The sequence below is a fragment of the Populus nigra genome, chromosome 1 (assembly GCF_951802175.1).
Source record: "Populus nigra chromosome 1, ddPopNigr1.1, whole genome shotgun sequence".
Classification (NCBI taxonomy): Eukaryota; Viridiplantae; Streptophyta; class Magnoliopsida; order Malpighiales; family Salicaceae; genus Populus; species Populus nigra.
Window position 1 is genome coordinate 44,411,431 of NC_084852.1, and position 15,528 is coordinate 44,426,958.

At 34.3% G+C, this 15,528-nt stretch overlaps 2 protein-coding genes across 2 annotated transcripts; one reads left to right on the forward strand and one right to left on the reverse strand.

Moving 5' to 3' along the window:
- LOC133680479 (probable protein S-acyltransferase 7) lies at positions 1-4,900 on the forward strand. Its single transcript, XM_062103463.1, has 6 exons — positions 1-160; positions 260-515; positions 1,481-1,663; positions 2,435-2,731; positions 3,809-4,042; positions 4,131-4,900. Exons 2-6 carry the CDS (start codon positions 345-347, stop codon positions 4,569-4,571), a joined length of 1,326 nt encoding a protein of 441 aa, XP_061959447.1. The 5' UTR covers positions 1-160; positions 260-344; the 3' UTR covers positions 4,572-4,900.
- A 3,052-nt stretch (positions 4,901-7,952) lies between these two features.
- LOC133689379 (zinc finger protein GAI-ASSOCIATED FACTOR 1-like) lies at positions 7,953-10,593 on the reverse strand. Its single transcript, XM_062109224.1, has 3 exons — positions 10,491-10,593; positions 9,027-9,423; positions 7,953-8,820 (listed from the first exon to the last, which is right to left on the reverse strand). Exons 1-3 carry the CDS (start codon positions 10,585-10,587, stop codon positions 7,983-7,985), a joined length of 1,332 nt encoding a protein of 443 aa, XP_061965208.1. The 5' UTR covers positions 10,588-10,593; the 3' UTR covers positions 7,953-7,982.
- Positions 10,594-15,528: the final 4,935 nt, after the last annotated feature.

Sequence of the window (15,528 nt, forward strand, 5' to 3'; positions counted from 1 at the left end):
GAAAAAAATGGCCACGAAAGCAATAGCACGGTTCTTCTTCTTCTTCTTCTCTCATCAGCTGTCTTTCCCTGTTTTTGCCTTGCCTTTTCCCTCCGCCCCCCTCTCTTTCACCTCCGGTAGGGAGATTCTCACACCTCCATCCATCCCTTCTTACATCCAGGTAAAACAAGAAATTTCCTTTCCAACATTCCCGCCCGTTTACCTTGCCTCCCTCCTTTTGCCTTTTGTCTTTAATGTTTCTTTTTGTTTTTCACTACAGGTTTGAAAAATGATAATAATTCCCTAGATCTCCTTGTTCATTGTAAATGGGGAGATCTGAGGGTGAGTGAAAGGGATATCTTTTGATGGGGGGCGTTGAGAGAATGCGAGGAGGAAGTGGAGGAGAAAAAATGTACAACACGTCAACTCCAATGCCTACGCATCAACTTTCCGATTCTAATCGCCGAATTATGGGTAGCCATAACGATAATAGAGCTCGTAATCTTCGAGTCTATCAAGCTTGGAAAGGCAACAATGTAATACCTTCTTTTCAACTTGTTTCCCCTTTCCCTTTCACTTGTATTTTCTCTCCCTGTCTTTACGTGTTTGTTATTATCGTGTTTTATGTTGTCCGCTTTTCTTTTTGTTTTTGGCTCTTACCCCGCTTCGTTTCTTAGCTTTCAAACCAATTTACAACTTTTTTACCTACAAAATCAGTGAAAATAATTTGCCCCCAAGTAATTTTTTTCTCTCAAAATTCTATCTTTTTTTCCCCTTTCCAATTGCTAGTGTTTCTGCAGCCTAATGAATCTTTATGTAATCTTTTCACCAAAAAATCTTTATGTAATCTTAAATCCATCTTAGTAATTAAATGTTTCATAATAAGTATTTTGCATTACTAATTATACTTCCTTTTGAACTAATAAATTCATGGAAACATCAATGCTACAATGTTGGAAGTCATTAGGCATGTAAAATGCACTAATGTTTATAAGCAACTTCATAGTCAAGACCCAATATCCAACTATCCGAGTAAAAATCACTGCTTTAGTTATTACGAGTGTTATGTTTGTTCTTTGTCCATACTGTGCTTCCAAGAAGAAGTTTTTGTTAACATATAATAGGTGATAATCTAGCAGACAAATCATTTTCCTGCAGCATCTGTTGATTTTTCGTTCTGTGTTTTCTTAGAACAACAGAATTACTAGAATGATTATTGCATTTGTAATATTTGTAGTTTGTACATAACATGTTCTATTTCATGTGATTAACTTTTCAACATGTTTCATTGGTTGAATCTTTCACAGTCTAAGTATGGATCCTTCATTTTATTTTCTTTCTTTTGAATCGAGCAGGGTGGTGTATCATTTAATTCATGTCTAGTTATAGCTATCAAGTGTGCTGCTTCATGCTTACCGTTTACGGCTGCAGAGCATGTGAAATGTACAGATCATGAATTAAGCAAACCTACAACTGACTCGATCCTTTAATTCTTCTGCAGATATTCTGCCTTGGGGGTAGACTAGTTTTTGGTCCAGATGTCAGGTCGCTATTCCTTACAATCCTTCTAATCATGATTCCAGTAGTCTTATTTTCCGCTTTTGTTTCTCGAAGGCTCATTGAGGACTTCCAACACCAGCTAGGTGATTATATTGTAGTTATATGTGCCGTCTTGACAGCATACGTGAGTCATTCCTCTTTTACTGATCTTCAATTAGAGCTATTTCATAATATATTACCATCACTTCCCAGCATTGACAAATTTTTTTTTTTTACCAAAATGAACCTTAATATACCAATAAATAGATAAATAAAAAAAGAAGAGATCATTGTAAATGTCATAACAGGTCCCTGTATCACCAAATCTATCCTGAAAGATGTTGGTAAAATGAAGCAGATTGATGTAAAACATAAAAGGAAAGGAGCTGTGGAGCTTCATCCAAATTGATTTCCTGAAAGTAGTTATAGTTAAATTTGCTTATAGCCACACTGGCCCCACAGCCAAAATCTTTTGAGACTTGAGTTCTGAGAAAACAGTGGAAAAGGAGTTTGGAACCGTATTGTAAAATTGAAGCCTTCTCAACTTGGCTACATGGCTGTACAATTTCTAGTTGATTTATGTTTCTCATTTCTTGGAGACTGATATACAGCCTGTAAAGGTCAGAACTTTGACATTAGACAAAAAGGAATCGAGTTATTTTGATTCAAAGGTTGAGAGAAACTTGTCTTGCTTTTCCTTCCCTTGAGTTTTGACATGGCAGGATAATGGTCATCAATCAAACATGAAATCGTATGATATCTCATACTTCTTTTGTTGCTCTTGCTCTGAGCATTTTGTGAGCTAAAACAGTGCTAACATCATTGCTGACTGACCTTATAATGTACAAGTTCTTACATATTCCAGTGAATTTACTTGGCAATTTGGCTTTTGTCATTGGGTTGTCAACCTGTTCAGGTTATTATTCTTCTCTTCCTTACTTCTGCAAGAGATCCAGGTATTATTCCTCGTAATCTCCACCCTCCAGAAGATGAAGGCTCAAGTATATCTGCTGATTGGCCAGGAAGTCAGGTTTCTGGCCCAAGTTTACCTCCCACAAAAGATGTTATGGTGAATGGGATGGTAGTCAAGGTCAAATACTGCCAAACGTGCATGCTATATCGCTCACCAAGATGCTCTCACTGCTCTATATGCAACAACTGCGTTGAGCGTTTTGATCATCATTGTCCGTGGGTGGGGCAATGTATTGGCAAGGTATCTTCCAGTTTAACAGTGTTCTATCATGCATAATTTGATTTAATTATGGATTTGGTTCTTATCTTTTCTTAATTTTTTTGTACATTCACATTTTGGTTGAATGTATTGCTTCCATCAATTTTAAACCTTTTGGCTTGCCTAGGGTCAATATGATGGCCTCCAACTCCCTCATCTATTAGTGCATCCTCCACCACATATATCAGATAAAATGGTTTGAAATGCTTTTGTAGTATATACCCAATGACAACTGAATATACTGTGATTAGGCATGCCACTGTGGTAGTTCATGGTGAGTGCATTTATAGTTATGCGCTTACTGTGTGTGACAGATATTGAATCCCCTAGCTTTCTTTGGATGTTTTTATTGCCAAAAGGGACTGGAAAAGAAAAAAGCAAAAAGATTGAGCTAGTGAAGAATGCGTGATTTTCTTTCTTTTGTTTTCTATACACAGTAGATATTCTTGGAGCTGGCCATTGTGTAAGATTTCATTAGAATTTCGAAACCGAATTATTTGGAGAGGAGGTTTGGGGGGTGATTTAGTTAGGAGTGATATGTCAAATCAACAACCTGTTAAATGATCATATTCATGCTAGTAGTTTGAACCTAGATCATCTGGCATGAACTTTTATGTTTCAAATTTCAATACTTGATAAGTAATCTGAGACTTGTGTCATTTATTTTGTTCTGTAATTTGTTTTATCTCGGAGAAGATTTTTTTTATCATAGGATTGCACAATATAGCTAAATAAGTATTCTTCAGAGCTTCCAGGTTGACTTTGTGGGGGTGCATGAGATACAAGGCCTGGGCTAAAGAGCTGAAATATTCTACAATCTGGATTGACTGACTAATGATGTTGATTGCACTTAAGATGATTCTTTAATGTATTCAGTTATTGTTTGTGAAAACTTTGTTTTAAATGGCACGGAGAACTAATGATATCCTGATCCTCCAGTAGGCAAAAAATAGATAGATCTGATCTCTTAAGATCCTCCTGATTTTACTTTACTGGGTTTTGTTGTAAAATGCTGTCTGACCTTCATAGGCCTAACTGGTAAGAGTGTTCTGTTGACAGAGGAATTACAGATTCTTTTTCATGTTTGTGTCTTCCACAACTATTCTATGCCTCTATGTTCTTGCATTCTGCTGGGTCAACATCAGGAAGATAATGGATACATATCATTGTGATATATGGAGGGCCTTTCTGAAGTCTCCTGTTTCAGGAATCCTGGTATTATACACATTTATATGTGCTTGGTTTGTTGGAGGCCTCACTGCATTTCATCTGTACCTGATATGCACCAATCAGGTTGCTATTTTCTCTTCACCCACGTTCTCTGTTGTTCCAAATGCTTTTCCTCATTACTCAACCTGCAAGTTATTTTATTTTTGTGCAGACAACATATGAGAACTTCAGGTATAGGTATGATGGAAAGATGAATCCTTACAACCTTGGTTGTGTTCGTAATGTTCTGGAGGTTTTCTTCACAAAAATTCCAAAATCAAAGAACAAGTTCCGTGCAAAGGTCCTGGTTGATTCATCTTCTGGCTATGCTGCTTCAATGCCGTTGAGCCATGTCTTGAGCCCAGAGGTGCCCAAAAGGAGCTTTGATATAGAAGTGGGGAAACGACAAGCTGTTGCTGATGAGGATTTTGAAGATTTACAAAGTCAGATTGATAGTATTGGTGGATTGGAGAGGTGTGGAACCCAGCCAAGACACGCAAATTGGGATCATAAAGCCAACTGGGAGATAACACCAGATATACAGGTGTTGGCTGCTGAGTTTGGAATGGAACCTGGTTTGGCAGATGGGCAGAAAATTTCTCGTGATCATTGAAGTTTGTTTCAAGAAGCATGTTATAGTGAGTGGAAAGTTTTCTGATCCAAGTCAATATGACATCTCTAACGGGGCTGATTGAAACTGGTCCCTGACATGGCATTCAACTCAAAGTGCCCATCGAAAGGATGTTATATGCTTCACGTGTGGAAGGAGAGAATACTCTTGTTTGTTTAGGTATGAAATGGTACATGCTGTAAATTTATCTGCTTTCATAGTTTGGGATTGTTGTTGTGCTATTACGTGTTCATTTTTCTGGAAATTTGTTGAGTGTTAATACTTGTCAGTTGATTCGTAATGTTAGACAGAACCGTTGGCCTCTTACATAAGCTCTAATTCAGTCATTTCTGGTAGATTACAAGGGACACTTTATTGGAATGGGGGAACCACTCCCTGTTTTCAGAAGGTGGTGTAACTTAAAATTTATTATTTTTTTCTTAATTCCTTCTTACATTTTTGTGCCAGGGAAATACTTTGCTGCTAAACTGCAATGTGTTTGTTTCCAGGGAAAACTGAAAATAATTGGTTAATCAGTGAACTAATCTGATTACTGCTGAGAATTGCTGGTCAACAATATTTGTATAAGCCTCCAGTGTCTCTATGAGGGTCCAAATTTCTCACCTCTGTTCACGTGATATCTTGAGTCATACGCCATCGGGATCATTGAGAGAAACTAGTTTGCGAATTTGATATTGAGAAATCTCCAGTCACCACCAGAAAACCTTTTCTTGTTCTTTCAAATTGAAAAAAGGGAGAGCTATTGTATAGTTTTAATTTCAACTGTTTTATGAAAAAAAAGAAAAAGAAACATTCATCTTAAAATCACCCTCGTTTTCAAATAAATGACTGCATTGTGTAATTAAAAATAATAATAATAAGCATACAGTACAGATGTCAGGTTGAATGCCCTAAATCCAAACAATACAATTATTTTTAAGAAGGCATCTTGTACCGACAGCGACGACACGTGTTACCATTGACCAGCCACAGAGCGATGCAATTCTGATGGTAGGCATGCGAACATGGCAAGCGTTTGGCAACAGACCCTACTGAAATCTCGTCTAAGCAAACTGTCCATGTCAAACATGATTCTTGATCTCCAACCTTTACCTTATCCAGATTTTCAGGGGGCTCCTTGCTCGCGGGTTGCATGTTTGGTGCTTCGTTAGCACTGATATGCTCTGCCAGCCTGATCCAAGCATCATCTTTATTATGAACAATGGGATTAAGATTTGTTCTTTTATCCTTTAAAAGAGCTTGTAATGAAAAAGATATCTTTGGTGTCATATAAGCAATCAAAGCCCTCTTCTCCTAAGAGATATAGTGGGATAATGATTTCATCAAAGTCCCAAACAAGAAGTCTAGGTAAATTACATGACTTGTTCTCACAGACGACACTAATTGATAAAATATGTTCATATCCGTAGCATGGTAGGCCCATCATGAGATATTGTCCCACATGGTTTCCAGTATTTTTAGTACCATCATCAATAAATTACAGTAAATTTTACCGATAAACTTCTCCATCACTATATCTTTAATAGATAACATAATCCTAATAAACACTGCATGATTGTATTTATAAATAAGATAGGCAAGGTAAAGTTGTTAACAAGCAGTTAAAATTATATTCCATTAAAAACACTATAATTTTATAATTTTAAATTTTACTATTGAATTGAGTTTAGATTTTGTTAGATGATTCTACAAGTTTAATGTTACGACTCTTGAAAATATGTTTTTGTTGTTTAAATTATTTTTCTAGATAATTTTGAATTTTAATCACTTTTTTCTACTTGGATTTTTTCATTTTTTATCTAGGACTGCTAACTACCTCCCACCAGCTACGTGACATCTTAGGAGCAGAGAGACAAGCCAAATTGTGAGGGAAACAGTAATGAAGAACAAAATAAATATAGGGTTAGGAATAATCCCAATTGAAAACGGAGAAACCAAGGGCCTGTTGGTTTAAATTTCCAAATTATCGAGCTTTTGGATTATGTTTCCGAACTTTCAAATTCTGCTTATCGTTCCCGAACTTTCTTTTGTTTATCAAATTCATACAAATGTCTGTTTACATTACTATATAATTACAAAAACTAGTTACAAAACTTCCAATAAAATTGAATATATGAAAATCGCTTTCATAAATAATGTTATAGTATCATAATTTCTAGTTTAATTGTGACTAACAGATAGGATAAATCGAATTTCTTTTTGTTACTTTTTTTTAAAACTTACCTCATCTTTTATATTTTTATTTTGTTATCACAAAACTTGAATTATATATAATACAATTAGTTCAACAACAACAATAACCAAGTTTAGTTCTAAACTAAATAGGTGGTCTGTGCTATGCCGCAACCTAAGTTAAATTTTTTCTAGGAAATATATTTTAATATCAATGTGAAGTATGATATTGAAAAAAAATATCAATTAAAAAATTTATCAAGATAAAAATAATAGCAATTAATAGAAGGAGGATCAAATATAGTAGAAAAAAAAACTTAAGGAGGATGAAATCGTAAAAAAAAAAAAAAACTCTCTTTTAAAAATCACCTCAACTAAAACAAATATCAATCAAAAGAATAAAAACTAAATTTGACAGATAAAAAGATTGAAGGAGAATGAAAATAAAAAAAATTATAATTTTATAAATCATTTTAAATAAAATAAATAGTAATAAAAATAATATGGATCGATTATGTAAAAAAAACAAATGAAAGGGTAACTTTTAAAATTTAAAAGGTCAAGTATAAAAAATAAAAATGAGAGAGAAAGAAAAAAATCATTGATACCAAACTAAAAACTGATTGGTAACACGTGCCACAACCATGATGGAGAGACTCCGATACATTTGAAAATTGTCTTATAAAGCATAATTTTATTTAAATATTAAATACCATTTTAATTAATTTTTATGATAAAATGGATACATGTCAATTATTTGCTTGGTCAATATTATTGATCAACAGTTAAACTCAAGTGGAGGTACCATGTTATAGACGTTATATAAAAGTATGACTCAATTAAACAATTCGAAGATCTCAATACCTTGTAGCTTATAGAGATCAGGAGCCTAATAATAATAATCATATTTAAGCTTTTGAACTTCTTTGAATTTGTTTACACTCTTCCCCGCTAGTCAAAGGACATGATAATCTGCAGGAGAGGATGGGTCCTGAGAGATTTTAGTTAACACAAGATAGGTTAGGCATTCAAAACTTTGAAGTTCAGCAATAAACATGAGTGCGGGGCTTGGATTCCCTTGACTGAAAAATCTATTGAAATTCTTGGAGCTTATGTTAACCAAATGCTAAAAACAGATTTTTTTTTTTTATCTTCTCTGGGAAAGAAAGTACATTTATGGAAGCAGCCGGTCTGCCTGTGCGAGCGGAATTCTTCACTGGTTTACCAATCTGAATGCAAGTTGTGCAAGTTTTGCTGTGCGTTCGAGTATCCTAACCCCATTATGTTGCCTTCATAATTTCGCTTCCTCCCCACAGCTGAATGACCAGTTGGTGGTTCCACTCCTAGGAAATCAACTGTCATTTTTTCACTGCCTCCCATGTATGCTTCACCGGCCAGTGCATGAGCGGCATTTCCATTTTCTATGTCCATAAGGAGAGGAGATTCAAAAAACCCAGTTTGAAAAACTGAATTTCTTGGATAACCTGGATCCAAATTCTTGTCAAACATCTCTGTATCTCCCAAATATATACCGTTCATATTTGCAGCATGTGGTCTTATGTTGCTACCATCTATTGAAGAACCCTCCAAGACTGACCCAGATGAGTTCATGCTGGTTGTAGAGTATCCATTAAATCCTTTAAAGAGTATTGGGGCGATTGAGTTGTCACTGATTTTTGCACCCATTACTGCAGCCTTTTGTAAGAGAGCTGTTGCTGACGTATAACTAGAGCCAATTGCCAAAGGAGAAGTATTTGATCCGTCCAAAGAGCTAAAACAAGCCAGAGGCAGTGAAGTTCTTGGATTTAAATTACTCGACATCACCATCCCGGATGAGTTCAAAGATAACGGTCTCAATGCACTGTCAGAGTTCTCGGCAGAAATCGTGAGATTCATTGCTGCGCTTTTGTTTGTGCAGGCGTCCGAGCTTGGCATTGATGAACTGAAAGGCTCTTGCGCTTGTAACATTCCTCCTGTGGCAGCGAGATTCTGGTTCACTTTGTAGTTCTCCTCTGCCAATGCATCACAAAAGGCTCTATGCGTGACAAAGCTGTCCTTCCTGCACAAAACATTGATGAAAGTGTAACTACATTTTTTCTTATAATCTTCCATCATCTGTATTTTCTGCATCTCATCATTGAACATACTATTTTTTTTTATTGTTGCAAGTAGCTAGGAACTAAAACTCGAACATTAACTTAAGTCAGAATTTGATCTTTCTACAGCTGAAAAAATTATATTTCACATAATATCATTAAATTTCACCTTGAGAAAATTGTACCGCAATCACAACGATACTCTCGAGTTCCACATATCTTGGTGTGTGCCTTCCAGTCTGATTGAACAGCATACCGTTTCGAGCATTTGTCACACTTCCATTTCTTCTCTCCATGCTTTCTGCAAAAGTGCTTCTTTATGCCAGTCAGGTCACCGAGAGCCCGACTTGGATCGTGATGGACACAAGTTGGCTCAGGACAAACATACACCCTCTTCTTAGCCTGTGTGTTCTGCCTTTGCTTGAGTTTCCAAGGCAAGTTGTGTCCTCTCCTGTGAAGCTGGAGATTCTGGTCTCTCTGGAATCCTTTATGACACACCTCGCAAATGTACCTATTCGTTGCCATTAAAGTCCTTGGTGATAATGCTACAACCTCTGCATCCGGGTCTGTAAAGTTGCATTGACAAGAACAACAATTTAGTTTGGCAATTGGATAGCTTCAGTGACTCAAGTAAATAATTCCTCAAATGCAGTTCTGCGAGTATGTGCTTGGAAGTCCTCTGAACGAATCTTTACAGGATAAATAGAAACTTTGACCTAGTGATAATTTCGTTGAAATTAAGACCTTTCTTTTTATGAGGCTACCGACTCTGTATTGTTGCAACCAAATGAAAGGAAGGATCAGCAAGTTCAACTTGCCTCTTTATCCTTTCCCCCTTTTTGGATATGTAAATAAATTTGAAGGGAAGACTACTTAAATCGACATGGGATTATCATACCAGCAATTAACATAAAGATATACATGATTTTTTTCAACAATTGCTTCAGAAATTAACAAAATAACCTGGCACTAGAAAGTTAGAAACAGGTTAAATTGAAATCCTATGAACCGAACTAGATAAGGTTGCTTGTAAAATACTGAACTCTTGACAGAAATGGAAAAGGCTGAAAAACTGTGTTAATATATATAGGACGGGTGCCCAAAAAAGTACCCATGACGATAAGCATATATGATTGGATTACTAAGACTTATGAGAATCATGTCATTAGAAAAAAATTGCATGCCATGACTTTTACTTGAAACCTGTATTAAAAAAGTTTCGAGAGGTAATTTTTATAGGCTTCAATATTTTTGCAGGGGGTAGTTGCTCTCAAGACTCAAACCTGCACTCTTGGTGTCAAAAACTCAAGGATTCCACTTTTACACTGCACCAAACAGTTCATCTTCTGAAATCTGTCAATATTGGACTTGTTTTTCCATAAACAAAAATGTCTCTAAAATTTACCAAAAGAGTGTACCTCAACATTGACAAGATTATCTCTAGTCAGGTTCTTGTGTTGATTATTGTGTATGTTTTCCTTAAAACCTACTAAACATTTTCGTATAAATATGTTGTTGTCTTGAACGTATCCATGGCATTTAGATAACAAAATAAAGTGATTTTTCTTGCCTGGATTTCCCGGAAGATTCCTTTTCTTTTTTGAGGTCGTCGAGGTGGTAGGAGTTGAGCCACCGTTTTCAGTAGGATTAGGACTGCCGATAGAGTGCTGTGAGCCACCGGCACTTTGGAACTGTTCGTCGTCTTCGAATTCCTGAACAAAGTTTGACATTTTTGAATTCTCTGATCCTCCTCTTCCATGTTTGGATGGAAGGAAGCTAATAATATATGCGGAGGGAAGGTGAAGTTTTGATAGCAGACAAAAAGCAGAAGAGATTCCATGCCACCCTCAATCAAAGACCATGGTCCATCTCTTAATATTATTAAAAGTTGAATTAGAATCATTTTTCATTCTCGAAAGTTCATTTAGAATTCTTTGATAACGACATTATCCTATGAAATGTTATTAGCTATAATCAAATATCAATTAGAATAGATTTTTCAGCTGTTTCCATTTGTCCCGTTTGAAAGGTGTGGCAATCATGATCAACTTTCTTGTAAGAAATACCCCTCTAGAGTCCTTTTATTTGCATAAATAAGTTGACTGTAAAAATATTTAGAATCTCTAGAGATACAAGAATTGGAACCATGTCAAACCTTAAGTCACTGCCAAGTCACTATGGCATATGGCATTGCAGTTTAGGGATGTGCATCTTTCAAAGGCATTTGCCGATTATGTCTTGGCACTGCAATTGGTTGCGCACGCGTCAGAAAAGACACAGAAGAGGATGCCAAAAGAAGAGATCCGTATAAAGAGACAACCTGGGCCTTCTACACCAATTATATAACATGTTAATCTTCACCTGCTTCCATAATCCACCTAGATTCTCATCATCATTCGACATGCAAGTGGTTGTCGTTTCCAGTTGTCTTTACGTACCGCCTCTGAATGAGTTCACACATGACATTCATGTATACCTGGGAGAAAATTCACAGGCTTATTGCCTAGTCAGCTACTTTCCAACTGTTTCTGAGGTTTAATTATGTCTGGGAAGAGGGAACATTTCTACATATCGAAAATATCTAAGCTTCTTGTAGCTAGCCCAAAGTACAAGCAGGGTCTACTGTAACTTCCATGAAAACCAAACTTTTTTTAAGTGTTGTAGATTGGCTCAAACAAAAATAGATCCAACAGAGTTAAACGAGTACTTTTTGGTCACCTTGGAAGTGAAAGGATTGATCCTGTTGTCGCCAGGTGGTTTCAACTACGGTCATAAAGTTTTGAAACGTTCGCTGATATCTTCAAGTAAAACGAAACTCACCAGTCGTGGTTTCATTCACTCATCAGTCGTGGTTTCATTCTGAATTAGTTACTAATTACAATCAGCACTAAGTAGTAAATTCCTTGCTGAGCAACAAATGCTTCAGGTTTCCTTTTCCGTCTGGGCCACAGTTTGAATATTCGTTTTCCTTTTTGGAGAGAAAAGAGGTGATTGCATTAATGTCGAGAAAATACACAACCAAAACAAGAGAGCTGGTGCTTGTAAATCAGGGATGCAGCTGCAAACATGCGGCAGGCACCGTGTGTTTTCAATGGATTATAGATTCAGATCAGTAATGTCATATGGCAACTGTACAAGCACAAAATAGAATGGCTGTACCGGTTAATTTCATCATTCTTTAAGTTTTTCAACACAACAAATTCTCTTCTTTAAAAATTAACCCCACGAATGCTGTTCTTTGCATTAATTAGCCATCTGAAAGAGAGGGAGTTCTTTATTATTAAAAGAATTACAATGGAATATATATCTTCCTTTTATACTATTCCATCACAAACATAACACTTGTTTACAAACTAATTAATCTTTATGACTTCAAGTAATTGAGCAAATATATTAATATATATATAAACTAGTAATCTCCCTTAATTTTGAAATATTTTTTTCTTTTTTTCTTATAGCGATTCTCTTATTAACTATTCTCAATATAATTTAAATAAACACTTTCATCCTTAATAGAAAAGCATACCCATCTGGACACACACACAAAAAAAAGAGAGAGGATAAGTTTGTATTCAGTAAAAAGAGTTATTATAACTTAGTTCTTATAGTTTATAAAAATAATTAATTAGTCCAAGTAGTATCAAGAATAATTAAATGGATCCTTAACTAGTACTGTTTCTTTGCTCTAAAAATACCCTTTTTTTATAGTCTAATCTTCCCGTTTACTACTGTATTTTGTTTTTCAAGAAAGAAAAAATAAAATGAATATGAAATTTACAAAAGGACTAACGTACAAGTAAATTTAAAGTGTAGGGATTAAATAATAATTTTTTTAGACTATGAGGATCTATTAATTATTTATATTAAACAACAAGGACTAAGTTACAATAAACTCCACTAAAGATAGTTTCCAACGATACGTGTCTCCAAGGAAATCGGCACAATTCTTAGCACCTTAGTGTTCCAGTTCTTTCTTCTCAGCACTTGGCGCATTCCTAGTTCTTGATGTACTCTTTGAATACTAAGACATTGGTATAATGAATATATATATATATATATTAGATTGATTCAAATTAATTTTGGTTACACAGTAAAATCGTAACCAGTAAAATTAATGATTGGAGTCATAAGATATATATATTAGATTGATTCGAATTAATATTAGTTACACAGTAAAATTTATGATTAGAGTTATAAGATCGTGATAATCTTATATGAAGCAAATTAAAAAATAAATCATGAAAAATAATTTTCAAACAATAAATGTTTGAGAACAAATTTTTAAAAATTAATTTTTTAAAAAAAGAGTAAAAAAAAATAGTTTGAGTCAGCCTTAGTAAATTAGTCGAATCCATGTCATGAGTGATGAGAATTGGATAAATTCATAGAAAGAAAATTAAAAAAAAATTACGAAGGTCAATATTCAACCAATCCAATGTTGGAGATGAAAATGAAAAAAAAACATTCAATTAAAAAAATAAAACAAAAAAAACCAAGTCAATCCAAGTTATCCCTCTAAACTTACAACTCAAGTCATGAAAATGAGCTAACCCTAAATAAAGCAAACTGAAATAAATTACAAAGCCCAATTCCTAGCCAACTTAATGTTGGAAGACGAAACTAAAAAAAAATTCTATTTAAAAAATAACTAAAAAACACGAGACAACACGAGTTAATCTATTAAACCCATGTCCTAGGTCATGAGTCCAAGATAACATTGTAGAGAAAAAATTACAAAAAATTACAAATCTCAATCACTAATGAACCTTATATAGAAGGATGGAATTCACAACATACTGAGATAGTGATATATTGGACAAAATATTTTTTTTCTTCAAAATATTAAGAAAACAACATATTGGATTGATCCAGATCAACCCTGGTTAAATAGTAAAATTGATTACTCAAGTTATGAGATCGAAATAACCTCATATGAAACAGATAAAAAAAATATCATGAAGCCCAATTTGCAAATAACCAATGTTGGAGGAAAATATTGATAATTTTTTATTATAAAAAAAGATAAAAAAGGAGGCTCGAGTCAACCTGAGTAAACCGATCGAATCTGCGTCACATGTAATAAGAACAAAAAAACCCCATAGAAATCAAATTGAAAAAAATTATGAAGGCCAACTCTCAACCAACCAAATGTTAGAGGATGAAAATAAAAAAGAAAACATTCAATTAAAAAAAGATATAAAAATACCTGGGTCATTCTGGGCTATCCCTTCGAACCCGCGATATAGATCATGAAAATTGACTAACTTTAAAGAAAGCAAACTGAAAGAAAATGCAAAGATCAATTTTCAACTAACTCAATGTTAGAGAACGAGATTCAAAAAAATATATTTTAAAAATGACTAAAAACATACCTGAGGCAACGCATGCTAATATGCTAAACCCATGTCCTAATTCATGAAACCAGGATAACTCCATAGAAAGAAAATTGCAAAAAATCATAAATCTCAATTCCTAGTCACATGTAATAAGAACAAAAAAACCCCATAGAAATCAAATTGAAAAAAATTATGAAGGCCAACTCTCAACCAACCAAATGTTAGAGGATGAAAATAAAAAAGAAAACATTCAATTAAAAAAAGATATAAAAAGACCTGGGTCATTCTGGGCTATCCCTTCGAACCCGCGATATAGATCATGAAAATTGACTAACTTTAAAGAAAACAAACTGAAAGAAAATGCAAAGATCAATTTTCAACTAACTCAATGTTAGAGAACGAGATTCAAAAAAATATATTTTAAAAATGACTAAAAACATACCTGAGGCAACGCATGCTAATATGCTAAACCCATGTCCTAATTCATGAAACCAGGATAACTCCATAGAAAGAAAATTGCAAAAAATCATAAATCTCAATTCCTAGTCAGCCTTATGTCAAAAGATGAAATTCGTGACATACTGAGATAGTGACATACTGAATTACATCTTTTTTTAAAAAAATATTAAGAAGATGATATATCGGATTGATCCAGACTAACACTGGTTAAACAATAAAATTCACGACTTGGGTTATAATGTCGTGATAAGCTCATATGAAGCAAATAAAAAAAAAATCATAAAGCCCAATTCGCAAACAATCAATGTTGGAGGATAAAATTGAAAAAAAAAATCCATTTAAAAAAGGGTGGTTCGAGTCAACCTGGATAAACTAGATGAATCCACATCACGTATAATAAGAACAAGATAACCTTATAGAAAGAAAATCTTTTTTTTTTACTAAGGCCAATTTTCAACCAATCCAATGTTTGAGGATGACAATGAAAAAAAATTCTATTTAAAGAAAAGTATATATAAAAAAAGAGTTAATCTAGGTTTTCCCTTTGAATCCGTGACACGAGTTATGAGAATAGGCTAACCCTAAACAAAGTAATATGAAAGAACTTATGAAGCCCAATTCCTAACCAACTCATTGTAGGAGGATGAAATCAAAAAAATAATTCTATTTTAAAAAATGACAAACAAATACTTGAGACAACATAGACTAATATGCTAAATCTACATATCGGGTCATGAGATTAAGATAATTTCATAGAAAAAAAATTACAAAAAATTACGAATCTTAATTCCAAATCAACTCTATACCGAAAAATAAAATTGAAAAATAACTCAATCTAGAAAAAGGACTTGAAAAAAATATCCGAGTCAACCCAGG